This window comes from Myxocyprinus asiaticus, chromosome 24, assembly GCF_019703515.2.
Source record: "Myxocyprinus asiaticus isolate MX2 ecotype Aquarium Trade chromosome 24, UBuf_Myxa_2, whole genome shotgun sequence".
In the NCBI taxonomy this organism is placed as follows: Eukaryota; Metazoa; Chordata; class Actinopteri; order Cypriniformes; family Catostomidae; genus Myxocyprinus; species Myxocyprinus asiaticus.
The window spans coordinates 4,289,343-4,307,964 of record NC_059367.1 but is presented as its reverse complement, the minus strand read 5'-3'; the positions used below and the strand labels follow the sequence as shown (position 1 = coordinate 4,307,964).

The 18,622-nt window shown below is 36.8% G+C and overlaps 1 protein-coding gene across 1 annotated transcript in view; it reads left to right on the top strand.

Moving 5' to 3' along the window:
• igsf9b (immunoglobulin superfamily, member 9b) overlaps nucleotides 1-18,622 on the top strand; it is a 76,638-nt gene that overhangs the window by 42,589 nt on the left and 15,427 nt on the right. Inside the window, exons 4-6 of the mRNA XM_051654113.1 lie at nucleotides 10,969-11,115; nucleotides 14,808-14,959; nucleotides 15,625-15,742. Coding sequence (XP_051510073.1) covers nucleotides 10,969-11,115; nucleotides 14,808-14,959; nucleotides 15,625-15,742 — 417 coding nt within the window. The remainder of the gene's footprint in view (nucleotides 1-10,968; nucleotides 11,116-14,807; nucleotides 14,960-15,624; nucleotides 15,743-18,622) is intronic.

Here is an 18,622-nt window from a genome sequence, read left to right as displayed (position 1 = left end):
ATTACCATTGTATTACATTGCTGCCATAATAATGGACCATTTCAAAAGTTTACGTGATCTGACTCTCGTTTTTCTTTCCCTTCTACTTAAGAGTTCCAGCTCACAGTGGTGGAGCAGCGATGTAATTTTATTATTTTGAATTATTTCAAAAATTTCTGTCACACAATCCTCCAACTTTCACAACTGTCCATTACCAGCAGAGCTGTTAACACGCGCAAACGTACGGCACTTAGCAGTGGTCAAAAAGTATTTCCAAAATGGCTTTTGGATTATAAACTCAGAGATGTGGAATCGGACGGTAATTAAAGTACCACACAACCTTGGTGTTTGTCAAAAAACAGAAGGTAAATTGGCCGGGAATTTTCTCGCGGGAGGTGGGAGATAAACGCCGACATTTTGGATTCGGATGGGAATAAAATCACTAGCTACCCACTGTAAATGCTGGAATTACCTTACGTCCCCCTGTAAAATAATTGCCGTCCGAATAGGGCTTTTGTCGTATCATCACAAACATTTTCTCAGATACAGTTGACATGATTGGGAACAAAACAAAAGCAGTTTATTTCAGAGCCACCTTATTTATGCCCAGAGATATATAATGTCAAATAAGAAAAAAAGTACATTTTTTGCTACATTTATTTTTTTATTTTTTTTTATTAGATTCTTAGGCTGAAAGTCTCAGCATGTATCATAATCTATATCATTAAAAATGTTGAAAAGTTTTCTTTACAATGATACCAAACACTTGACCCTCCTGGTTATAATTTTGGGTATGCCACTCAAACAGGAAGTCTTTAAAAACACCTTCAGAGCTTAAAGGGTTAAACAAAAACAAAAAAATACAATCTTGATGGTTGGAGAGGCGGTAGAGTGGCCAAAAACTAAAATGTTTTAGAAGGGGCAGTGGCCCCCCATTGGAGGCACCACTTTTAGTGCTGTAGTGCACATTCTCTGTTGTTGTTGAAAAATGACTCATCCGACGGTCATCAAAAGAAGCTAAACATGGCACACAATACCCTGTAGTGAAGTGTGGAGGAGAGTTTCAGGGAGTTTAGAGCCAGCGAGTTTTGAAAAGCCGATGCCAGGATCCTAGCACCATGTGTAGAAGATCTTTTGGCAGACTCTTCTACCACCCACAGGGTCAGAACCTGACTGTTGCTCATATGAGCTGGGCAGGAATTGTGACGGCCGGTCAGAAGCCTTGCATCTTACACTCCACTGAACATCAAGCAGACTTTTCAAAACATCAACATAGGTGTAAAGGTATGGAGGTAGACATCATGTGATTGGAGAGTGGTGGGGAAAAGATTTGAATATGAGATCTGACAAAGCAGTAAGCCAAATTTCTTTCTTTTGCTTGAAAAGTGTTTGTGCTATATATTCCTTTGAAATAAATTACAGCTGGTTTAATATTTTGTTCTACAATACAAAGTCATTCATTTCAGATTATAAAGCTGGTCCTATTCATTTTAGAATAAATTTCAACAGAGGAAAGAAACAATGGAATAGAATGAAATGTGAAATAGACAAACACAAGAATAGATGAAAGCTAATACTGTAAATAGTTTGGATGGAAAAATACAGGGCAAGACAGGATTTCAGAAGAAAGATTGATCAGCAGAGAGCCAATAACATAGAAGAGGTCAAATGACTGGCTGTACTTGGAGAGAAATAAAAACATAAAAGCCTTCTAGGACAGGAGGAGGAAAACCGCGAGAAACTGGAACTCGCTCGGGAACGAGCGAAAGCTGAATCTCTTTGTCTCTGTATGTCTGGGATTTTCAAACTCTGATTGGTCGCTTGTGTCCTGGTGACCGGCCATCATGTCAGTATTGACCCGTGCTGAATGATGGACGTGTCTGGAGGAATATTATGGGGTCGGAAAAGGTCAAAGGTCATTCAGTGCTTATTGGCTGTTGAAGGGCCGTCATTGATACAGAAGGGCCTTCCTAACCCTGTTTTGGAATTCATGCAATGCACTTGCAACAGTAATCCAGTTTTTGTTTATCAATAAATTGCACTGTGGGAACAATATGCCCCATTCCTGCTGAGATCTCAAGTATTCCTCGAAATAACAAAATAGGAAATTTCTTCCACAGGACTCAACGTGGATTAAATCTGCTTGCCTCCTCGAGCCAGTAGTTTAGATTTTTACCTTTCCTTCAAACATTTTCACCGCCCTCTTAAACCTATAACTTCATAAACACACTTTTTCTAGTAAACAATGGCATATGGTATGTAACATTACAGATTTGTTTATAATTAATCACAGAAATCACATAATCACCCTAGCAATTTATAAAAACCTTACGTACTGCATATTAGGCAGCTAGATAACATTACTACTGCAATCTTCAGTATATATGTTTTTTTAAAGACCCGCCGCTACAAAGCAACACAATTCTACATTTAAACCCAAACAAACCCGCATCTGTCAATCACAGTCAGATCTATTGTGTTTTCAAATATAAACACACGACTCTCTCTCTCTCTCTCTCTCTCTCTTGCTGTAATTCAGTCTATCACTCAACTGTTTTGTACACTTAAATCAAAACACTTTTACCGTCCCTACGTGTAATTTTTCAAAATCATTGGCACAAACGTTTCCCCTTCTTCCCTGTGTTTTTGGCCCATCGGGTTTCTACTACGACTGAATTCAAATGTAAACTCCCACCCCATGGTTTCATCACTATAGCAACCTGAGAGAATTATGTGGGGAGGGGGCGCACACTTCATTCTGTTCCCATTGATGGACGGACGGTCTGTGGCGGGAAAGGGTTAAGTGTCTAATAGCGGGTGGCTTTTTCCCCCCGGTTTGCACATCATGTGCGGTGAGCGTTAATATTCACACAATCAGTGTGTGTGTGTGCATATAAACGTGTTTTGTTTAATTAAGTGTGTGCAAGTCCATTTGATGTGTCTTTGCCATAAAGCAACTGATGGGGGTTTTTCCCCCATAAGAATTAAATGGTTATTTTACCCTGAAATTAAAATTCTGTCATCATTTATTCACCCTCATGTTGTTCCAAACCCATACGAGTTTTCTTTCTTCGGTGAACACAAAAGAAGATGTTTCGAAAAATTTCCAATTTTTTCATACTATGCATAGTGACCTTTGACCCGGGAGAGGTAGATAATCATTTTTAAATACCACAGTTTTTAGTACGGAAACCAAACTTTGAGACTTTTTCAAGACTATCAATATACACATAATACATTTATTTATTTATTTATTTATTTTTTCAGATTTTTTTAATACAGTTGCGTTCACGGGTCAATTTTGACCCAGTCATCAATTGTGGCTTTACACATTATACTATGTCGATTTTTTTTTTTTTTTTTTGTACGTCTATGAATTTAAACACTTTCCCATACTCTCTCAGACACTTTTTGTCTCTTACTGGGACATGTTTTTTACAATCATGAACACACATGTACACATACAGTCACACACAGACACACACAAATTCCTGTACAAAACAGACATGACAGACGTAATAAACATAACAAATAAACTAAATCAAAGGTGCTGCTGTCTAAAGGGGGTGTGGCGAGTACTAAAGTTCATGCACACATTAGTCTAAATAGGGCTTGAAAGAGGAAATTGTCCACATTTTACTCTGCAGCCATCTGATGTTGAACCAGCTTACAGTATACTCACACACTAACATTCAACAGTTCATGCACGTAAATAGAATAGATTTAGCTTAAAAACATAGTAAAGAAGTATTAATGTTTTTTTATGTTGTTTAGTTGAAAAAGAAGTTTAGTTGAAAAAGAATATGTTGGTTTCATAACTTTTGACCACCAAATTGTATTAAGCAGTTATGAGTAATATGAAATTCATTAGTTCGTTATATTAAGATACAATTTCACAGAAATTTTGATAAAAAAAATGTTTTCACATGCATCACACTAGTATTTGATACATGTATCACACATGCATATTAAATATTGACGTTTATATTTGTCAGTTAACATGCCAAAAATATTCATCTTTTTACATGTATGAACAGTTAAGAACCTATTAATTACATACAATATAGTTTTAGATAAAAACCATTGGGTTATGAATGAGTTATAAACTATTTATTTATTTATTTTGCAAGAAGTGATATTTATTTGATATTTTTTTCATTGGATATTTTTTTACTTGTGTTTTATATTTTTTGTCGCATTGCTTTAAGAAGATCTTAAGTTTCTTGAGCAAAGTTTATAATAATAATAATAATAATGATAATATTGATCAACAATATTTTAAACTGAAATGTGGCATACTGTTATATTTAGCATTTTGGTAAGGTTGATTTATTTATTTATTTATTTATTTATTTATTTACTTTGACATTGTTTGTCTTGTTCCAAATAAAGAGGAAGTAGTTTTAATTTATAAAGTATTTAATGAATTGATTGGAGTTCCAAAAATAGGCATTATAATAGGGTTATTTAATATATAAACCAATTTTTATTGATTTTCAAAGAAAACTTTTATTATATAGTGATATATATTGTTATCATGATATAAAATTACTCGTATCATGATATAAGATTTTGGTCATATCACCCACCCGTAGATGTAAGTACAAATTGAAGACTCAGAGGTCAACAGTAGTGAAACATTTTAAAACATTTTTTGCTGGACTCAAACTCACAACCTTTTGAACATCATTCCAATGCTGGGTCATTTAACCACTGGGTCATTCAGCTGACACATTTTAGCAATGCCAAAGAGACTGTCCAAGTAAAGAGTGCAAAATGATTGCTGAGAAAATTTTGTCACAGCCAAGTGGATTTGAATTCAAGCAGGAATTATACAATGTAGTCCAGCCGACATAGTACTGAGCACAACGGGAAGACTCAGAGCTCAACAGAAGCACAGTTTTTAAAACTGAATTTTGCTGGATTCAAACTCACAACCTTTTGAGCCATAACCCAAATTCCACCGGGTCAAGATTGACCCGCGAATGCAAAAGGTGTATGCAGATACTGAACGCTATAGTAGGGTTAAAAAAACCTCCATTAAAATACAACCCCAATTCCAAAAAAGTTGGGACAGTATGAAAATGCTAATAAAAACAAAAAGGAGAGATATATAAGGTGTGATAAATAATTATATTCACCCTTTGCTATATTGAAAGCACTACAACTACACATTATATAATGTTTTTCCTTGTGAATTTCATTTTTTTTTTTTTAAATGTACAGTCATTTCAAATCAGATGATTGCATCACACTCCAAAAAAGATGAGACGGGCAATTTAAGACTAATAACAATTTGACAAGTTGAAATAACAAGGCGATATGAAACAGGAGATGTTAAACAGGTGAGGTAATTGTGTCATAGTATATAAGGAGCCTCCAAAAACAGCCTAGTCCTTCAAGAGCTAGGATCATTCGAGACTTGTCAATTTGCCAACAGATGCTTCAGCAAATAATCCAGCACTTTGAGAACAATGTTCCCCAAAGACAAATTGGAAGGATTTTGGGCATCCACAGATGCAAGATAAGACTTTACTATGCAAAGCAGAAGCCATACATCAACACTGTCCAGAAGCGCTGCCGACTTCTCTGGGCTCGGTCTCATCTTAGATGGAAAGTAGAACAGTGGAACCGTGTTTTTCAAAAACTTTTTGAAATGTGGACTCTTCAGACCAAAAAACAAAGCCCTCGTGTTATCCAGGCCAAAAAGGAAAAGGGCCACCCAAGCTGTTATCAGCATCAGGTCCAAAATCCAGTGTCTGTATGGGCCAGGGGTGTGTCAGTGGGTAACTCGCACATCTGTGAGAACACCATGAATGCAGACAGATATGTAAAAATTTAGGAGCAACATATACTGCCAGCCAGCACTGTCTTTTCCAGGGACGTCCCTGCATTTTCCAGCAGGGCAACTTCAAACCATATACTACCCGGATTTCAAGTGCATGGCTGTGTAAGCAGAGAATGCGGGTGCTAGATTGGCCTGCCTGCAGTCCTGACCTGTCTCCAATTTACAATGTGTGGCGCATTATGAAGCACACCATGTGGCAATGAAGACCCCGTACAATTGTGCAGCTGAAGACCTTTCTAAACTTAACAAACTTTGTGTTATTAGAAGAAATGGTGATGTTTCACAGTGGTAAACACTCGACTGTCCCAACTTTTTTGGAGCGTGTTGCAATCATTTGATTTGTAATTACTGTACATAAAAAAAATTTAAAAAATTCACATCAGAACAAACATCATATAATATTTAGTTGTAGTGCTTTCAATATAGCAAAGGGTGTATATAATTTACAAATCACTCCTTTTTGTTTTTATTAGCATTTTGCATGCTGTCCCAACATTTTCGGAATTGGGGTTGTACTATAAAAGTAGTCTATTTGAGTGTTAAGGCTCAGGTACAGTATACTTAATTGTTCCATCTCGTGCACGATCATATTTCAAGACTCCGCCATTATCTTCCCCTCTGCCGCAGCTCTCAAAACTCATTCGCACCTTTGCATATTTAAAGGTTTGACATGATGCCAAACACCATTGGCTTCTCGCATGTCTCACAACTGATCATGATGTGCCAAGATTGAATATGAGAAACATCATGAGGGCAACTAAATTTCATGAAATCCCTAATGCAGTAATTTCCACTCTTGTTTTGAACATGAGCTCTGGGAAGAGTCAGGAAGCATAAATATGTGGAAGATACACCACACTTGCATTATAGATACGCCCTTTCTTTAGCTTCTCTCTCCTGCTTTAATAACCTCCCTCCCCCTCTGTCCCCAGATTAGAGGAGCCCTTTAATGATGGCATAAACACAGACCCTCCCTTTGAATGACCATACTCTGGGCTGCTCCTCTTAGAAAAGGACAGTTCTAAAGGAGTAGATCAGTCAATAATTATCTATTTGAAATCTCAAACATGTCAGCAACTCAAAATCAAGGTCTGGTTTAATTTACATTTATGCATTTGGCAGACGCTTTTATCCAAAGCAACTTACAGTGCCCTTATTACAGGGACAATCCCCCTGGAGCAACCTGGAGTTAAGTGCCTTGCTCAAGGACACAATGGTGGTGGCTGTGGGGATTGAACCAGCAACCTTCTGATTACCAGTTCAGTGCTTTAGTCCACTACGCCACCACCACTCCCAATACTATAACTAATTTTTAGTCATAGTAAAGTTGTTTATAATATGTGGGATTGGAAAGTAACCCAGCCAGACTGTGAATTCTGTTTGATTAATTGTTATATTGCTCTTTCATGAGACTTAAACGAATGTTCTGGGTTCAATAAAAGTTAAGCTCAATCGACAACATTTGTAGCAAAATGTTGATTACTACAAAAAATAATATAGACTCTTCCTAAGCAAAAATCGGCAACCTAATCGCATAGAATGAATGTTACCATAACACATTTTTGCAAACTGACTTTTACAATTCTAAGTTTCGTCACAGTGAAATTTACACTAGAGATGCTAAAACAACTGTGCGTTTTATTCACTTTCACACAAATCACGACTTTTAACGCTTGTATTACAGACTCGCATATATTAACACACGTTTTCCACCGCTTCCGCGGTAGCTCACCTGATAAAGTGTTGGACTTTGAACTCGGAAGACCGCAGTTCAAGACCAGTGCCTGTTTCAGTGGCATACACAAAATTAAAGGCTTATAACTTGACAAAAAACAAAACAAAAACAAGGAGGGTCAAGTGTTTGGTATTATCGTAAAGAAAACTTTTCAAATTTTTTAATGATATATGTTATGATAAATTCTGAGACTTTCAGCCTAAAAAACTGCTGAAAAATCACCAGAATACTTGAGCCAAAAATGTACTTTTTTTCTGATTTGTACTGTCCCCGCAATTTTTGAAATTTTCCCGAACCTGTAACATTGTGCATTGGATACATAACCTGGCAAGTTATGCGAAACTCCGGGCCAAAGGCCATTGGCCGTTGGCTCAGAGAAAGCCCCAAGAAGGTACAGTGGGAATGCAACTGGCCCTGGCAAGCACTAGCACGCCCTCATTTGGCCTAATAGTGGAAACATGGCTAATGAGTCTGCATCATTGAGTCTGTTTCATTAACCTGGCACCATCTCCTGGTGGCCATATGTAACATTGTGCTTCGTGTGGATTATCTAATGATCTGTACAGCTGATTACCTTGTGTATGGTCTCATTTGAAAGATAATCACCTCCTGATATTTTTTGTTCTGTTTATTTTTCCTGAAGTTATAAGCAATTAAGCAACACCTGTTCACAAGAAACATAAATGTAAAAGACTTATACTTAGCTATTACTCGCAATATTTTTGTCTGTGTGAATAACAATTAGGCTGGTTGTATTATACTCTTGACACATGTCTATTTAATGAGTTTAATGTTTTTACTGATTGCAATAATATGTACAGTGCAATTTTTTTTTATAAATTATCAAAACGGAACACTTCTGATTTGTTTGCACATTTCAAAGCACCTGTTCAGTTTTGGTCATAATGCTTGCATGCATTGGAAAGTAGAGTTTCTAAGCTTTAATACGATAACTATTTTCTGTTGATCAAGACTGTAGTTATAAATATTTAGGAAATTATTTTGTATTCTCGTAGGCCGCTCATCTGAGCTTAACGGTTTAAGAGTTCTAAGCTATGAACCAAACCAATCAGCTCCGGGGTGAATCACAACATTATAAGCTTTGATTTGAAGCAAAAAAGCATTTGAAAATCAGACAAAAAGATAAAGGTACAAGACGTAACGTACGGTATCAAGATTTTTTATTTGTATAGTGCTTTTCACAACACACATCAGTTCAAAGCAGTTTTACAGAAAATCATGCTTTAACAGAAAATGAAGCTGTAATATATGTAATGTCTTAGTCATAATAGTGCAGTTTAATAAAAAACATGATTGTAGATTGTGCCTTTAAATAAATAAGTAAATAATACAGGTATTTGTATTTAGACCCCCAGTGAGCAGGCTAAAAGCAACAGTGTCAAGGAACACAAAAATGTGTGTGTACTTAACGTCTTTAATGAGGGAATGAACTACAATCCCATGAAGCATTACGATAATCGAATTAAAAATGATGGAAAAATGTAAAACTATTGATTTGAAGTTGTTTATAATAATTATAGAAACAATACATTTTAATTTAATTAAAAAATATTAATAGGGGGTCTGGATAGCTCAGTGAGTATTGACGCTGACTACCACCCCTGGAGTAGCGAGTTCGAATCCAGGGTGTGCTGAGTGACTCCAGCCAGGTCTCCTAAGCAACCAAATTGGCCCGGTTGCTAGGGAGGGTAGAGTCACATGGGGTAACCTCCTAGTGGTCGCTATAATGTGTAGTTCTTGCTCTTGGTGGGGCGCGTGGTGAGTGTGCATGGATGCCGCGGGAAATAGCATGAAGCCTCCACGCGCTCAACAAGCCACGTGATAAGATGTGCGGATTGACGGTCTCAGACGCGGAGGCAACTGAGATTCGTCCTCCGCCACCCGGATTGCGGCGAGTCACTACGCCACCACCACGACTTAGAGCGCATTGGGAATTGGGCATTCCAAATTGGGGAGAAAATGGGAGAAAAAAAAAAAATATATTAATATATTCAGGTATAAACAAATATATAATCAGTTTGAGAGTGTAGGGAGACTCGATTGCATCATTCACAGTACGTCATGGGAGTGTGCACTCGCTGCAGAGCTCTTTTGCCACAGTATGTTCACCGCAACTCTCTGATTGGTGGATCTTTTCGCTTCAGGATCATGGGCTGTGTAGTTCTTCACCAGGATTTCCTCAATTAAAAAATGCCAAACTGATGGCTTCAACATAAGCATATACCACCGCACAATAAACCTCAACAGACGTGAAGCAAAAGGGGTCTTGTATCACCATGAAGGGGTTTATTTTGCGATAGCAATGGGCTGAATGTACATTATCCCACTTATTACTCAGCTACTAACCAAATAAATAAGTACATGGACATAAAATATTGATTTGCGTTGACATTGTCATCTGAGAAGAGAGAAATCGCTGAACAGCTGAAGTCAACCTTCTGTGGTTTCTTTTTATGAAAATGCCCGTTTAACTCCTCATTATTCAGCCTATTACAAGACTACTTGCCAAATAAATGGACATGACACTTTGATAGGAGTTGAACATATTTTATACCTTACTTGAAGAGATCGCACAGCGATCAAAGAAGCAGGAGAGACTGTTCGCAAGGACCTGGATGAGCGGTCTGATTGGTGGAGCAGCGGTGGTTACAGAGCAATAACAGACCAATAGATGGTGCCATTGACCAATCATAATCAAGTATTCCAGGCCTCCATGTAATACATATTAATAAATTATCATTAATAATCAGTCAATGGGATTTTACTTTCGGAACCAGACTCTTGCGCTCTATTGCTCATACTTAGTGTTTGATCGAATTAGAAATATTAAGCTTTTGCGCATGACTTGTCCCACACTGTTGGTGCAATGGGCTAAGCAGTCAAAGTTATGATTTCCGCATGGCAGACAATAAAATGGTCAAACAAATCCTTTAGACCTACATCGAAGGAGGGTTTCAAGTCATATCTAGAGACCAGAATATTTTAAAGACTTAACAGTGGGATTTTTTTTTTACTTTTGGCCTGCAAACAAACACCTAGCAACCACCCAGAACACCTTACTCATCCAAATTCAGTATTAATGTATTCAATTCCTCAACAAATTGTGAAGTTACAAGGCTGAAAAAAATGCTTTGGATGTGGTAGTTTCCACCGGTTGTTCTACTGTAGGTATACATGTGGATTTTGAATTATAAACAGTAGCTATTTCAAGCATAATATATTTCTAATGAAATCTACTGAGTATGTTTTTGTGTCGAGGCTCCAGTTGTTTTGTTGGCATTCACAGTCTTAATTACAGACAAGTATCAACTATTTTGCAGAAATACTAATGAATAACGCTGGACTCTTTCTGTGTGTCTCTCTCTATAATTTTCTGTTACTGTAGGTCGTGTGTCTTTGAGTCGTGGAGCATCTCTTCTGGTTGATAAACTGACGCTGGAGGATGAGGGCTGGTTTGAGTGCCGGATTCTCCTGCTGGACAGAACCACAGATGAGTTCCAGAATGGCACCTGGAATTTCCTTTCCATCTCAGGTAAAACAAAGAAATGAAATGGATTTGCTCTGTTTCATAAGACTGGATTCATACACAAAACCTTTTTGAGGTATCGCTATCACTAAGGTTTAGTAGAAATCAGATATGCATTTGTTTATAAGATATATACAATTATCAACGTACCCTTGTGCTTTAAGTCTGTGCAATTGAATTAATAAAGTACCTTATTCCTATAATAAGTTATCAAACCTCTGATTAAAGCAGAGGTTAAACTTGTGAGCCTCTGTTGCTCAAATAAAAAGATTTGTTGCAGTAATTGAGAGAGAACTGCATAATCCTGTTATATTAGTGTGTTTGTATCTGCGAATCAGACACCGATGATGGCTTGCTCTTAAACTGTATTTCACTTACCAAGACCAGAAATTTACAATCAACTTGCAAACACACTAATCAATAGTGATAGACCAATATATCAACCAAACTGATTTAAACAAATCAGAACTACTTTATGTTTGAGCTACTTCAAGTTATGCAAGTATAATTATACATTTTATTTGAAATGGCCTTTTTTTCATACCCAAAGCGCTTCTACGTAAATGTACAGTATGCACAGTGTTAGTTTACAGCGTTTTGTAAACGATCATTATATATGCGGTAATGAGTGTGCTGGACAACTTGTCTTTGTGTAAACAGGGTTCTGGGAAAATACATTTTTTCTTTGTTCTAGTGTGTTTAGAGGGTCAATAGCAGCGTTTGTTCTTTAGTTATGCTTCACTGAGGTCATTGAGCGCTTAATTAGATATGTTACACTTTGAGAGAGCCAATAAACAACACATGTTTTAGAAAACGTAAAGCAATGATTTCAGCTATTTGCCACTCATATCTAATTGAGTAGGAATGAACAATACTGTATACAGTATATTAGTGACCAATGCAATTACCATTTATATTATGAAAATGTCATTTTTGTTTTTAAATCATAAGTATTGAACCAAGGCATACATCATTAATCTTATCATTATATTAATTATAGAACACGTATACAGGTGTACATTTACTAACCAGAAGCCTTTTTTTTTTTTACTTAGACATTGGAAACTATATAGATAGTACTGATCATGATAGTAATAAGAAAGCAATAAAACTGTGAATTTGTGCACCTGATAATAAGGCCCTGTGTGTGTTTTGTTAGTCTTTATTTTTTTTAATAACAGTATAATATATTGGTGACCATATAGGTATCAATCAATATTAGCTTTTTTGGTATTTAGGCCTGTCGCCATTATTAAATAATCGTCTGATTGTGTTATTGATTATTGTGCACTTTAAAGAATAAAGAAACACATTTTCGACAGAATCTCAAAGGTTTCCCTTCATGAGAAATAAAGGCTCGTGGGTTTAATATGAGAGACATAAAATAACGTATGAAAGTTACGAATTTAGGACAGAAATATTTTACTATTACTTAATATAATATAGCCAATGTAATTTAATGTGTTGTAATATTATAATATAATATAATATACAATGTCAATTATTTGTGCATACCACAATGTGCATTAATTGCTCATAAAATGTGATCTCATCTTCATCTGTCACAAATATAGACAAACACAATGTGCTGAAGCTAACAACACACAAACAATTATAATCTTTCATGTTTTTATTGAATACATCCCATTAAACATTCACAGTACTGTGGAAAAAGTATGTGAACCCTAGGATTTAATAACTGGTTGAGCCTCCTTTTGGCAGCAGTAACCTCAACCAAACGTTTCAAGTAGCTGCGGATTAGACCCGCACAACGTTAATTTTGGACCATTCCTACATACAGAACTGCTTCAGCCATATTCTTAGGATGTCTGGTGTGAACGGCTCTCTTTAGGTCATTCCACATCATCTCTATTGGGTTAAGATCTGGGCTCTGACTGGGTCACTCCAAAAGGTGGATTTTCTTTTTTTTGAAGCCATTCTGTAGTTGATTCACTTCGATGTTTTGGGTCATTGTCCTGCTGCATCACCCAACTTCTACTGAGCATCAACTGGCACACAGCCACCCTGACATAATCCTGTAGGATATCTTGATAATCTTTGGAATTGATTTTTCCCTACATTGTATTGGTTCATTGTATGATTTTTCCCATTCGGTCCAGGCCCCGAAGCAGCAAAGCAGCCCCAAATCATGATGTTCCCACCACCGTACTTCACCATTGTGATGATGTTTTCATGTTGTTATACAGTGCTCTTTTTACTTAACGACAATGATTGGTATACGGTGCCATACGAAGTGCTGTGTGTTCTTCCCAAACAATTCAATCTTAGTTTCATCAGTCCACAAAACATTTTCCCAGAAGCTTTTTGGAGTGTCAAGGTGGTCTTTGGAAAACTTCAGCGTGCAGCAATGTTTTTGTTGGAAAGCAGCTGCTTCCTTCATGGTGTCCTGCTATGGACACCATGGCTGTTTAATGTTTTCCATATAGTAGACTCATGAACAGAGATGTTAACCAGTTCAAATGATTCCTTCAATCTTAAGCTGTCATTTTAGGGTTCTTTTTTACCTCATTGAGCATTCTGCGGTGTGCCCTTTGAGTCACCTTGGCTGGACGGCCACTTTTAGGGAGAGTAGCCACAGTACTAAGTCATCTCCATTTATAGACAGTTTGTCTAACTGTGGACAGATGAATATCTCAGCTCTTCAAGATAACTGTAACCCTTTCCAGCTTTGTGCAAATCAACAGTTCTTGATCGTACATCTTCAGAGATCTCTTTGCGAGGCATGGTCCACATCAGCAGATGCTTCTTATGAACAGCAAACTCAAAATGTTTGCGTGCTTTTCATTAATAGGATGCCAGGTTTGCCAACTCCTGACTCTGCTTTTGTTGACGTCATTAGCCTAGGGGTTCAAAAACTTTTTGCAACCTACACTGTTAATGTTTGAATGATGTATTTAATATGTACAAGAACAATACAATAATTTGTGTGTTATTAGTTAAAACAGATTATGTTTATTCATTATTGTAATTTAGATCAAACCAGATTTTAAGACAAATTTACACATAAATGCAGGTAATTACAAAAGGGTTCACATACTTTTTCTTGTCACTGTAATATAATATAATAACTATTTAGGTTGGCATGGGCTCCACAAACAACAGTGTAAATGTAAAACAGGCCAAGACTAAAGTTAATCAAAAACATTTGGAAGTATTTGGAAATATTTTGATATTTTAAATATTATTTTTATGTCATTCATAAGATTTTAAAGCCTTAAAGAAAACCGTATATCACTATTTTATTATATGATTCCAATGAAGCACACATACAACTTAAGAAGTATGACATTTTCGTTTGACAATAATCGTCATAATTGTGAAAACCGTAAAACGGACAGTTAATCGTCATAATCACAATTATTTGTTTGACAATTAATAGTCAGCCAAATTTCATAATCGTGACAGCCCTATTGGTGTTTGATTATTCTGTTATTAAAGAAACAATTAGCAAATAATACCAAGGTTATTGGTTTTCAATTCAAACAGTAAATGCTTTTTCTATGCCAAGATTCAAAGTTCAAATACCGTTATCTTTATTTTTGCCATTACCTTTTCTCCTGGCAAAACATAATTTTTAATAATGTTGGTTGTCAGCCATAACAAAAATTCAGCTGGTTATAGTAAAATAAAAATTTAGATTTTTTTTCGCACATTGATCTTTACAATCTCTTTTGTAGTTCCTCCAGTGTTCATAAAGACACCACCTGCCTTTCTGGAGGTCCTGTTGGGTGAATCTCTCACACTTCACTGTGAAGCTCATGGAAACCCCAAACCCATCATCACCTGGAGAAAAGATGGAACTACAGATAAGAAACATGATACAATTCAGGTAGACAGGCTTTTTAGTTGAAAGTCAATTAACTGACCGCTGATAAAAGAAACTTTTAAAAGTCAACATGAAATCTATTTACTTTATTAACATCTTGCTCCTATGATCTTGCTCCCTCTTATCTTTCGAACATGTTGATTACATACACTCCATCTAGATCTCTGAGATCAGAAAAGCAGAACTTGCTCTGTATTCCCAGATCTAGACTTAAACAAAAGGCTGATAGAGCTTTTGCCATAGCAGGGCCTAAACTTTGGATCTGTTCATCAGATTAGCTAAATCACTCTCTGTTTTTAAATCCATGTTAAGAACGCACTTTCTCTCTCTTGCTGATAATAATGTATGACTTATTATATTGTATGATATATGCTTTTTACGCCATATGTACGCTCTTGTATTTGTCTTATTGTGTTTGTTAGCATTTATGTGATGCTCTTATTGTAAAGCACATTGGTCAACAAAAGTTGTTTTAATTGTGCTATATAAATAAATAAAAAGAAAAGAAAAGAACATGGTTCCTAGTTCCTCGTTTCATTTTGCACAGTTAATCAGTGCAAAACTTTGGTATGCAACGGCTACTTTTCACGATTCAATCAATTCCTGCAATTTTTGGCTGTTCACTTGAGTATCTCTTTTACCTCCTAAACATTAATTTCCCTCAACAGGTACTCAATGAAACCTTGTTATTAAGCAAGGTTACCAGGGAAACATCAGGAATGTACAAGTGTCACGTGTCAAACCCAGAAGGGAACCTCTCCCACACCACCCAGCTGCAGGTCAAAGGTCAGTTATGCACCACCTTTTGTCCACGTGGGCACAGAAAGGCAACAGCACAGCTGTGACAATGAGACTAAACGCAGTTAAATGGCTTGTAAAGTATTAACCATTTACCTTAAGCAGCATTGGGCATGAGGACATTGCATCTGTGGTGCAAATTGAATAAACTGCTTAATCTGAGCTTCATATGTTTTGCAAATGGCTCAGCTAACATTAAAGCGGAGCTTGTGATGCATTCCATTTGACTTAAAAAGTCAGAATTTCCAACATCCTTGGAAAAATGCAATAGAACATTACTGAAAGTCGAACTTCCAACCTTGGAAACTCATCCCTGATATAACCAAGATGCTACATTCAAGCCACTTGTTGAAAAAGTATATCATTACACTAAAAACTACTGAAAACTAAAAAAAATACATTAAAGCATTTTTTTAAAGGGGGCAATATATGTATTTTTTTAAATGTAACAGATGAAATAATCTGTTATAAATGTAACAGATGAACATATGATCGCATATGAAAACATTCAGGATTTTTGAATGAATTAATCTCAATTACAATAATAAAAACTGAGCGGGGCCTGGTTAGCTCAGTGGTAAAATACGCTAGCTACCACACCTGGAGTTCGCTAGTTCGAATCCCAGGGTGTGCTGAGTGACTCCAGCCAGGTCTCCTAAGCAACCAAATTGGCCCGGTTGCTAGGGAGGGTAGAGTCACATGGGGTAACCTCCTCGTGGTCGCTATAATGTGGTTTGTTCTCAGTGGGGTATGTGGTGAGTTGAGCATGGTTGCCACAGTGGATGGCATGAAGCCTCCACACACGCTATGTCTCCATGGCAACGCGCTCAACAAGCCACATGATAAGATGCGCGGATTGACTGTCTCAGACGCAGAGGCAACTGGGATTCGTCCTCCACCACCCGGACTGAGGCGAATCACTACACCACCACGAGGACTTAGAGTGCGTTGGGAATTGGGCATTCCAAATTGGGAGAAAAAGGGGAAAAATCCAAAAAAAAAAACAAATGAAAAAACATAGAATACACTGTAATTTATCAAAAAACAAGAATGAACAGCTATTTACCTGGTTTATTTACCGCCTGAATGAACCAATTCAAAATGAATCAGACTTTTAAAAACTGTATGAGTGAGAGGACAGTTTTGAAGAACATGTTGGATAATGGTGCTTTCAAGTCCTCCTGGGAAGTTCGTACTTAAATACGATGTGATGTGTGTTCAAGTGATTTTAATTGGAAACAAAGGACCTGTTTTGCAATTTCATATTTATTTCTCTCTTTTTCACTTACTAGTGAAGGTAGGACGCTTTTTTAGAACCAATGCAACAAAAAGTGCAAATGCATGAATTAGGTGTATAATTAATGCTTTATCCATTGTATCATTCCAGGGACGTGTCGTCCATATAAGCAAGGTAAGCAGTGCTTACCTAACAGAAGGGTGAAAAGAAAAATGACACTATGAAATATTTAAATATAATTGTTAATATAAACTACTGTTTTCGTTCAAATTCGTCATGGTTCATCTCAGTTGAGCAGCACAGGCAGTTATTCATTTATTCTGTTGGCACCACCCTCAGGTATAAGCACTTTATGTTATGCTTTCTCTGATTCACGCCCGCTACAAATGGCCAAGGTAAGCATGCTTACCATAAAGAGTGAGCCAATCAGTAGCTCCTTCAGTCACGCTATCTGATAGGCTAGATTTTTGTTTCCAACACGTTCAAGTTGAAAAACGTACATCAACATGTTCAAGTTCACGTAGCTAATGTGTTATTAAGTGCTAAAATGGAAAATAGATATAGTGTAAGCATCGGCGACCATAAGTTGATTTCAGTGGAATCGAGAAAGAGAGGCTATCGAAAATTCAACAAGCGGCCGACTTTTACAACAAAGAGACAGAGTTGTTCATTCGCAAGACGAGATGCATGATTTTGTGTTCAAGGAAAGGTAAGTTAATATATTTATTAAAAAGCTGTGTTATTGATAATAGGTCATATATACTAGGTCATTGTTTCTGGTTAGTCTGAGGCTATGAAGTATTGATCTGGCAATCATGTCCTTCTTGTGTCTGTTTTACAGTATAGTTCTAACGTTAGGGTGCAGTGTCTGTTTAAAACAAAATATTAAAGGATGTAGACTGCCATGTCTGCGTTACATTTGCCTTGTGCATTCAGGTTAAGATTGTTGTCTTTGGTGGTCAGATTAGTTAATTGCTGCTGTCCATTCCAGTGGTTCTGAACTGTGAGAGTGACGTGTGAGGCCTATAATGTTGAAACATATAGCCTGCTAGTATCTAGCAATCTTTTCTTTTTTTATTTGTATGTCAAAATAAGCTCTTCTGGCACTATGGTTCATTGTATGATGGACATAAACATGTTCGGCTCGATATATGACAATCTTTAATTTGTGTGATATGACCAGTATTACTGTCCTGAATTTAAAACAATTTGGTCATGAAGTTCACCACTGTGACATAATTGTTTCCATTGACTGGTGGGTTCTAAGGCAACAATTTACGTCAATAACATTTCCGTGACATCACACTCACCCGTATAATGTGTTTTGGGCACAGCTTTTAAGCCCACGGCATGTGCCTGTATCATTCTAGTGCGGCCACATGTAATGATCAGAAATGTAGTTTTGTTGCAAACGCTTGTCACTGCATAAACCAGCTAAATGGGTCTTATTTTCTGGCAAGTTTTATTTTCATTATTACCAATAACAATTTGCTTCTGCCGTGTTTCTTAAGTCTTGAAGGTACCATTATTACATTATCTTGCTTATTACTGTAGCTTGCTCATGCAAAATACAATGAGACATTAAAAACAGTGATGTACGGTATTGTCACGCCACAACGCTACTTGTTGGA